Source organism: Atractosteus spatula, chromosome 5 (assembly GCF_055471065.1).
Source record: "Atractosteus spatula isolate fAtrSpa1 chromosome 5, fAtrSpa1.hap1, whole genome shotgun sequence".
NCBI classification, from domain to species: Eukaryota; Metazoa; Chordata; class Actinopteri; order Semionotiformes; family Lepisosteidae; genus Atractosteus; species Atractosteus spatula.
In genome coordinates this window covers 5245433-5255728 of record NC_142710.1, presented here as the reverse complement: position 1 = coordinate 5255728, position 10296 = coordinate 5245433, and the positions used below count along the sequence as shown (strand labels likewise).

At 38.6% G+C, this 10296-nt stretch overlaps 1 protein-coding gene across 3 annotated transcripts; it reads left to right on the top strand.

Moving 5' to 3' along the window:
* Nucleotides 1-285: 285 nt before the first annotated feature.
* LOC148833657 (zinc finger protein RFP-like) lies at nt 286-10292 on the top strand. 3 transcript variants are annotated; one of them, XM_088915484.1, is made up of 10 exons: nt 287-704; nt 2170-2234; nt 3207-3323; nt 4570-4656; nt 4998-5132; nt 5985-6017; nt 6401-6430; nt 6774-6833; nt 7696-7722; nt 8131-10292. In XM_088915484.1, exons 1-10 carry the CDS (start codon nt 688-690, stop codon nt 8682-8684), a joined length of 1125 nt encoding a protein of 374 aa, XP_088771610.1. In that variant the 5' UTR covers nt 287-687; the 3' UTR covers nt 8685-10292. The 3 variants fall into 3 exon arrangements, with proteins under 3 accessions (XP_088771611.1, XP_088771610.1, XP_088771612.1); XM_088915485.1 differs by lacking the exon at nt 5985-6017 and having other exon boundaries at nt 286-704; XM_088915486.1 differs by lacking the exon at nt 2170-2234 and having other exon boundaries at nt 288-704.
* The last annotated feature ends 4 nt before the right edge of the window (nt 10293-10296 follow it).

The following is a 10296-nucleotide window of genomic DNA, read 5'->3' as shown; positions in this document are numbered from 1 at the left end:
TGAAATTGGAGCAACATTTTGGGGAATGTGCCAAACAGGACAGGTTATAATTTTGATACCAGACTAGACAAACCAAGGTAGGGTTTAACACCTATGCGCTTTAGATCTTTGCCACTGTGTCTTGATGACCGAGTGGTCAGGGCCTCTGACTACCATCGCGATAGCCCACACTGAGGAAGTGGTTTGGAGAAAGTCTGGCGCGGATAGCAGAAGGTGGAGTTTCTCTTGGCCAACTAGTCCACTCGGGGGCAGTCTGGTTTCCCTTGGACGTCTCCGACCGTAACCCAGTTGAGGTTGCGGCTTTCTTAGCTAATGCATTCCGAAAGAATCAGAATACAGAAAGTAGTAAGACGTTCTTCTTAAAAAGCGTAACACGAAACCCCGAAATACAGAGGACGCAAAATAGGAAGAAACTGAGGCAGGAAAAACCTGATTAAACAGGAAAACTAACAGCGTTGAAATCGTATTATGATCCAGGAAAAGGTTTTTTTTTTCTTGTTTCAGTATAGCATGAACAGTTCCTGATTGTTGTAGCCACATGACTCATCTCACATGATATTGTAACAGTTCAATACCGAAGTGCGAGTCGAGTGCGCAAACAGTAGGCTGGTTGCTTTTCCCACCAAAGTAAATAGTAAAAAACGAAACTCTTCTCTTCGCCTATATTTTGTTGAATTGAAACTGATCATGCATAAACCTCACAGGTAAGAGTTTTATTCTTTTAGTTAGTTTTATTCTATTATCAGTATTATCTGTCGACTATCCACAGCTGAAAATACTGTATATTTTATGTTTTACGGTGTTTGTTTCAATGCACCGTTAGCTGAACAGTAAGTACACTTGATAAAAAAAAAGTTCTAAAGGTTGTTTGGTCAGAAAAGCTGTGCTAGAAATGTTAGTGTATTTTGATTCCATATGTCTCCAGATATTTAATGTTGTCAACCCGAAAACTTGTTTTTGTTTGGTTACTGTAGAGATTAAATGATACATTTACGATTCCTATACGCGAACCTACAGTACAGTACATAGATTAAACCTTACATTTCTACTTACTGTATGCAGCGTTAATTAAAGCAGCGAGAGACTCCACGGTTTGCAGGATATTAATCACCACATAAAAAGGGGTGTGGACGTATGGCAAGTAACGGCAGAGAACTGGTTTTCAATGCTCTAAAGTGAAACCGCCTTACGGTACTTGTGGAATTTGTCTTCTGGCTTTTGTGTATCATTAATGAACAATTTAGATTTGTAGCATTGTGCGAAATATGAGATGTAGATGCTTTTGAAATAACGACACAGTGCGTGCAGTTGTACATTTTTAATCAAAGCCACAGGTGGATTCGTCGGTAAACAATCCTGCCTAACAGCTGTTAGGTTCTGAGTTCAATAATTGATTGGGGGCGCTCTCTTTGTGCTCTTTACAACTTTTCCTCGCTCTTTCCGGGTTTCAAAGACACTCTGGCCAGATTTGGGGTGTCTCTGAATTATCCGTGTGTGTCTTGCCTTGCTTGTTACATTTCAGGGACAAACTCCGGGATACTACATTCCCAGAAATAAGACAATTTCTGATGGAAGCTGGAATGTGCGTGCAGTGTCTGTATCATATTAGCATTTTAGTATTTGTAACAAAATTTCTTAAGACGTTTTTATTGCTTAAGACGTTAGTGGTTCCACTTTTTATATTTGCATAAGGATTTGAACATTAAATGTTAATTCAAAATCATATTTGTTTCTTTTCTATATCTGACACCTTATCAATTTTTTTTGTTGTATTGGTAATGGTAACTGGTCCAACTAACACTTATACCACTATCTGTACTGGTATTGAACATGATTTATACACAGTGTTGGTGTTTAGTTCTTCACTGTGTGCAATAACACTGTGCAGCAGCTGTGTTCAGTGTTCTTAAAGAATAAGACATATTGTACTTTGGTTACATTGGATCTTGGAACATATACATTCTGTTTCACTTATTAAATACAGAATCTTCCATCCTCGTTATTAAAAGATCAGCTAGAACATCATCATCAGAGGTATATCATTGTCCAATAGAAAGAACAAAAACAATAAAAAATGGTATTAATCTGATAAAAATCTTGTTTTAAGTCTCCCAAAGTTGATCTTATAGTTTCAAATAGAAACATTCCAACGCCATGTGTTCTTCACAGTTTCACAATGGGGACCTTCTGGCGGTTGGCACTGCTGGGCTGTCTGTTAAGAGTTTGTGTAGCAGGTACAGTAAGTTACTGAATTTGGTGAGGTGTGTTGTTCTGTTTATTTTTCTGTGCAAAGTGTCACTTCATGAGGACACCATTACGACAGCACATGAGGCAGTGTCATGTCATGTGAATTGTGTTATGATAACACACATGACAGTGTTATTTCATGAGGACTGCTCTATGACAGCACACATGACAGTGTTATTTCATGAGGATCGCTCTATGACAGCACAGATGACAGTGTTATTTCATGAGGACTGCTCTATGACAGCACACATGACAGTGTTATTTCATGAGGATCGCTCTATGACAGCACAGATGACAGTGTTATTTCATGAGGATCGCTCTATGACAGCACACATGACAGTGTTATTTCATGAGGACTGCTCTATGATGGCACACGTGACAGTGTTATTTCATGAGGACTGCTCTATGATGGCACACGTGACAGTGTTATTTCATGAGGACTGCTCTATGACAGCACACATGACAGTGTTATTTCATGAGGATTGCTCTATGATAGCACACATGACAGTGTTATTTCATGAGGATCGCTCTATGACAGCACACATGACAGTGTTATTTCATGAGGACTGCTCTATGATGGCACACATGACTGTTATTTCATGGGGACTGCACTATGATAGCACACATGACGGTGTTATTTCATGAGGACTGCACTATCATAGCACACATGACAGTGTTATTTCATGAGGACTGCTCTATGATGGCACACATGACTGTTATTTCATGGGGACTGCACTATGATAGCACACATGACGGTGTTATTTCATGAGGACTGCACTATGATAGCACACATGACAGTGTTATTTCATGAGGACTGCACTATCATAGCACACATGACAGTGTTATTTCATGAACACTCCACACAGACAGGATAGCACACAAGACAATGCGGCAGTAGTAAAAGAGTTGCTGCTTTTCTCACTACCTGGGTTTCCTTTTGTTGTTTCTTGCTCCTGTAGCTCATCTGTACATGGAAGACCTTCAGGAGCAGAAGAAACAGATTGAGCGTATTGAAGAAGAAATAATGGGAGACCTTCAGGAGCAGAAGAAACAGACTGAGCATATTGAAGAAGAAAGTTTGTATTTTGGTTTTGCTTTCAGATGTGTTATATATCACTAGTCCTGTCAGCTACAGTAGAAATCCGTAGCATGTGTGAACAAATTGATGACTTATGGGAAAAGAATTAATAAGGGCGAACTGTAAGGATCCAGGCAGCTGCAATATGATCTTGGGGAGCACGACTTCAGTCAGAGAACCAAGAAAAGAGAAACATTACTGAAAACATCACAGTCCCTTACCTACACTGAGAAACATAACTTTACTTAGATATAAGCTGTTGTAGCTTCAGGAGTGGCTTCAACACTGTATGTTTTGGTTCTTAGACAATTGTTCTGGCAGGTAATCTCTCCACTTGAAGCCTAAAGGGGGAATCCAGTTGAGCTGTGTCTGAAACAGCTGTAGTAAATAAATCCAGATGTGTTCCCTATTTCTGTTATCCTGAGAGCCATCCTTTTTACCACTACAATATGATACAGGCATATCACTTAGGGTCCAAAGAGATTTGGAAATTACTGGGCATCAGGTCAGGGCTGTGAGATGTGTGTTCAACCCCTTTCTCCTTCCTTAATGCCACCCGGACTCACAGGTGTGGTAGGCAGTGTTTGCTTGGCTCTATTGTCTCGCAGTGAAATGGCTGAAATCCAAACATTGTTTTTGCCAGGTGGCCTCCCTGAGCCACTCCAGGATGTGGAATCATGCTGTTTGAACACGTTGTTAATGTGAACATATTTGCATAAAGCAATTGTGAATGGTATGTTAGGCTTCATCATGGACAGGTGCTGCACTCCTCAGGACGGATGATGAACTACATAATAATGTTAAGAGTGCGTAGTAAGTAATTACCAGCGGAAGAGACTTTGTATCATCCATTTTTAGCAAACATTTTTTGCTGCAGTCATTGAGGGTTCCTGGGGCCTGGGGATCAATATCTGGGGTGCTGTCTGTGTGGAGTTTGCATGTTCTCCCTGTGTTTGCCTGGGTTTTCACCAGGTGTCTTGGTTTCGTCCCACAATCCAAAGACATACTGGTAGGTTAATTGGCTTCTGGGAAACGTGGCCCTGGTGTGAGTTTGTGTCTGAGTCTGTGTCTGTGTGTGTGTGTCCTGTGGCAGACTCGTGTCCTATCCAGGGAGAACCCTGCCTTGTGCCTGTTGCATGCCGGGATAGGCTGTGGCTCCCCCTGGATTGGATGAAGCTGTCAGAAAATGGATGGATGGAAATCCCATAACATACAGTACAATAGATGTTGTTCTTCATTTCTAGGTTTACCACAAAGTGGTAGTTATCGAAGTGGAAGTAATCCAGTCTGGCAGTCCAACAATTTGACAGGTTCATTTGCAAATGCTAAAGGTAAGAAATATTAGAACATTTCTTTATTGTGCTCAAAATTGATATGCTTGCCTCACATTTCCATTAAAATACATTAGAGAAAGCAAAAGAAAATGCAAAGGGCAGCAAATTGTTTGGTTACTGTAAATTAGTAGACATGAAAACACATGTACATTTCTAGACACAACCTCTTGTCTTCAGTGATATTCTGCTTGTGTTTTTCTAATCAAAGCATGTTGATGTGGATGATTTAATCAGAATTAGGGTCTCAGTCACAGTACAGGGTGCACTGCTAATGATAAACATTAGGGACCCCAGGGCTGTAGCACTCAAATTGTTTCTGTTCTGATTCATTTGTCCAGATATTCAGACTGAAGTCGTTGTGCCCTCCTGGGTAGAGCCAGGCGGAGTTGGACTTCTTTTGGGCCTGGGTATTGGAATTGGAATTGGAATTGGACTAACTTGCTTGTACTTAAAAATCAGAAACCAACAACAAGGTATGTTTTACGATCTAAAGCTGCATGTCAGCCAAATGTTGTCATCCAAACGTACAACATTCGAAACATTCTTCTTCTCTGTCACATAACCCGGTAATTAGTAGTATATAATAAATACAGTATTTAATAAATAAATAATATTTTAGCATGCTTTCTTTCACATTTTGATCCGAAGAGCAAGTTTTTTTTCTTGTGTAAACAACAGCTTTGTTCCAATCTTAATTGCTTTTATTGACTGGACGTGTCTCATACTTAAGAAGTGTGTTTATTTCTACGAGATATTTCTGTGAGATATTCTTTAACCCTGCCCCACTAACCTTCTAATAAACTGATTTCTGTACCAAGCCTCAATTGCTTAATTGACCCAGGTACAGAAGATCTCTTTAATAATTAAGTTTGAACTTTATTAAATTGAAAACTGCACACTAGTTAATTATGATCAGAGATAAGTAGTGTCTATAGTACACAACTCCATCCTGGGTCTTCTGGTTTTTGTTCCACTCTGGGTAGTCAATTAAACAATTAAGGTAATTATTTTCTTAGACATGTATGGAGTTTTTCTTAATGCTTCTACTTTTGATCACTGAAACAAAATTGCTTCACTGAAGGCACAGTTAGCTTTTAAGTACCTCTGTTCCTGGTTAAAAGTGCTACAACTATACAGGTAATGAATGAATTAACTATGTAGCTAAGAGTTTTGATTGAAAATAAGCAGAAGGCAGTAGACGTGTAAGGATCTACATTTGTGACTCCTTGTCTTTATAGTGTTTTATTTACTGAAACTGATAAAACAATGGGTTAAAAATCGGATGGACTTGAAGTGTTCTGTTACATATTTTTTATATTTTACAGGTAATCATGGAATGAACTATACCCGTCTCTCAGGTGAATTACAGTCCCATGTATGATACTGAATCAGTATTGACCTTGACATTTAAAAACATATCACTTTTCAGATGGACTTTGTTCCAGTTTAATGACACAATTAAGTTTAAATTAAGCCTGTTAAAAATCAGTTCTATTTTAGGAAAGAGTGTCTCTCCTGTTAATGCTGTTGAAAGTGTTTGTAATTCTTTAGAGAAGACTGAGTTTGCATTAATAATGTTATAGGAGTCTTCATAGCTGGCTCTTGTGTCCAGAGTAAGACTGTGGCTTTCAGGCTGTAACAATAATCATTCACATTCTCCAGCCATTCTCATGTGTTTCACAGTCTAAACTGCATTTTATCAGGTAATTCATAAATTATTGGTGTTTGTCTTCACCTACAGAAACCAGGGAAAAAGTAAGAGAAGGAGATGGTAAGTACTGTAAAGTTGTTAGTAAAACAGTTCTTAAAAGTAATATAAGAAGAAACTGAAAACTATAGTCTATCCTACTCTTATATGTATAATCAGAAAAATATGACAGCTAAGATGGCATTAGTAAAGGCTCTTGTTGAGTTCAGTAGGTACTTGTAGGTGATTGCCAGTGAATCAGTGTGTGCATAACAGTATCAGTAAAATAGACTGTGGCCTTCAGACTGTAAGATTTATTTGTCACATTCATCTAGAGCTTTTTGCCACACAGTGTTTTAATACATTTTGTACATGTGAAGCCTATTTTAGTGGGTAATAATTTATTGGTGTGTGTCTTGACTTACAGGTAAGAAGGAAGGAGCTGGAGAAAGTGCTAAACAGTGGTCAGGAGAAGGAGAAGTAGCTGGTAGGTACTAAACAGTAGTCAGTTAAAGAATTTATCCGTTTATTAAATGATATATTGGAAAAACTGGAAACCAGCGTACTCTTCAGTGTATATTTGGCAAAGGAAGGTTTTTGTTGAGTTTTAGGAGGTACCACACTGTTTTCCAGATAGAGTAACAGTATTATAGACTGCAGGCTGTAAGATTTATCTTTTAAAATCATGTAGAGATTTTTGCCACCCATGTAAGAAGGAATTCACCAATTTTTTAAATTTATTTGGCACTTCTGAATTGTATTGTACACACTTTTCTGTTAGTTGTTCTGTTCTGCCAGTTAAACTAAGTATCAAGTGCTCCTAATACTATTAAGGAATATATTTAAAACAGACTAGGATAATTTATCCCACCCTTGTATAATCAGCAAGATAAAACAGCTGTAACATTTCACACATGATTAAGTTTTTTTTTCCTTCCTTTCCTTGACTCTGAAGTTATGCTTTCATTTTGAAAGTTTTTTAGTAGATTCCAGTTGAAGAAAAACAGTTATTTGATAAAGTCAGATACTTGTGGATTAGGGTATGTTGGCACCTATTGTATGTGCAGAATTCTTTCTTCCCTCATCCTCTTTTTGATTCTGTAGAACTGAAGACAAACCCATTAAATATTTGTCATGAGCATTGTTTTCTCAGACACCGTGGACTGAGACGGGAGTGACTTCTGTACGAAGATGTTTTGTTAAAATTTAAAATGTTAAAACAGTCTTAACATGGAGAAAAAACAAGGGTTTTTGCAATGGTTTGTAGGTTTTGAAACTGAGCAATATTTACTCCAACATGTAACATTCATTAACCATACCCATTGTCTTGTTGGCTTCATGTCTTTCAGATCTCCCTGATGTACGCTTGTTGGAAGGTAGGTTATTTCTCATTCATTCATTTCTAGAATTTATTAACTTTTATTTCTTAATTATTCACAGACAAATGTAATGCCAGCTTATGGAGCTATGAAAAGGAGGCATTTTGTTTCTGGGTGTCTTCAACAAACTTCCCAGCCATTTTGTTTAATATGCCCTTAAAAAAACAGGCAACATTAGATGCGTAGAATAGATGTTCTTGCAACTAAATTGCTAGCTACAATTGTGGTATGAATAGTCGCTTATTTTCTGCACTGTTAGTTGTGTTTTTATAAAGTTCAAGTAGGACTCACAGCTGAAGAAGGTACCGCAGATGAAACTTATCATCTCCTTTCTGCATGGGACAAACCTTTACCTGTTCCATTGTGTATTTACGTTTGGCCATTTTAAGATGTTTTTCTCCACAGTCTTAATAAACCTGGATATGAACACTATCAACCCCTACCTGATGGTGTCAGAAGATGGCAGATCAGTGAGGTGGACAGAGCAGCGCCAGAATCTCATTGACATCCCAGAGAGGTTTGATGAATACCCCTGTGTGCTGGGCAACAGGTTACCAGCAGAGTTGAGGCGTGGGTGTTACTGGGAGGTGGAGGTTGGAAACAAGAGGTTCTGGGAGCTGGGAGTGGCCCGAGACTCAGTGTGCAGGAAGGGACAACTGAGTCTGAGCCCTGGAGCTGGGTTTTGGGTCCTGAGTCTTTGGGATGGGAAGCTGATGGCCCTGACTGACCCAGAGACCCCACTGGACACAGATGTTCTCACAAGAGTGGGGATCTACCTGGACTATGAGAAGAAGAAGGTCCGCTTCTACAATGTTGATAAAGATTCCAACAAAAGTGGGAAAAAACGACTCATCTACATTTTTGATGAGGAAATCGACAGGACAGTCCGTCCTTTTTTCTCCCCTGGGAACAGTGATCAGGACCCTCTGATCATATCTCCCAATGCAAGAACGCCATAATGGGAATTGAATTATCTTCAACACACTACTGCAAATTAGTTTTACGACAAAATATACGACTGTATGGGCATGAGGCCTGGTGATCATTTTGGATTTTTTGGAATATCCTTATTGACCCTTAGTATAAAAGCATGAGACACAAAATTTCATATTTAATGAAGTTGTGTATGTGAATAACAAACTCTTTCTAAAAAAAGTAGGTCTGAAATCAATTTGTTTGAGACCTTTGAAACTTACGGTAGATATTCCCAAAATTTAATTTTAGGAATGTCAGTTAACCTTGTGGGATTACTTAATTCATGTTCAAACATCAAGTGTTTGAAGGGAGTTCATGTATAAAATGGAACTGTGGGGAATTTCATTCTTCTTGTGAGCTGTGCTTTTTTATTTATTTTTTTACCATATTTTTTTGGTCCTGACCCTTAATTATATTAAAATTAATCAAGTACTGAATTGCAGTAAGTTTCAGTTTATTTTGTTTTTAGTTAGGAGTTGTCAGTACATAGAATTCGGTAATACAAAGAGCAGCAGAAACAATATACTGTTGATGTTCTTGTGGTTATCAACTTTTTTGTCAATCATTTCAGTGCAGATCCTCCTTTTATTTCATTTACTTCCTTCATAACTAAAAGCATTCAATTGTTGCACAATGAAAATGTTACAGATGCTGTAGGGATTTTATTATCTTATTGTTGTTTTTAGACTCCGACAGCTAATTGACAGGGTTTTTTTTCCATCTTTATGGTACTGGAAGAGTTCTGACTGAGCAATGTTGTTGAATGTTGTTTTTTATCATGGTACTGTATTGTATTATTGTCGTATATGTTATATGTTTTTTTTTGTTTAGGAGGTTTTGATGTGCAAGACAAGTCAATTAGGGGCAACAAAGGTTCATTCATTCCATTTTGCTTTTGTCTGAGCACATCTTAATATTAAGAATACAAAAGAAACATTTCATGCCCATGCCATTCTGGTGAAATGAGCACAGTAGTTGAGGTAATAGAGTTAAAAAGTTTCTAGCAAAGTGGAGTCTAGGTTTCTAGTTCAGTAAACACACATAGCCTTGAGGGTCTGGCATACTGCCCAGCTGCCAGTACGTGACACCTGCACCCTTGTTTGCCTTTTCCTTGTCCTTGTACTCCTGCTGATGGGCTCTGTTCTCTTGGGAACACCAGTGATACAAGATTCCACAAACCTGCTTACCATTCTATATAAGCTAGGAAAGACCCCCTGTAATTTGAGCTATTTTGTTTTAATGCAAGCTTTGCTCCTGTATGCACTGGGGTGGACCAGTGGCTCGGTGGCTAAGGATCTGCACCTGTGGCTGGAAGGTTGCTGGTTTAAATCCAGTGGCTGGCAGAGGAACCCTACTCCACTGGGCCCCTGAGCAAGGCCCTTAACCCCAACTGCTCCAGGGGTGCTGTATAAATGGCTGATCCTGCACTCTGACCCCCAGCTTCTCTCTCCCTGTCTGTGTGTCTCATGGAGAGCAAGCTGGGGTATGCGAAAAGACAAATTCCTAATACAAGAAATTGTATATGGCCAATAAAGTGATCTTATCTTATAACTTAAACCTAAATAAATAATGATTAAAAAAATCAGAAAAAATGCT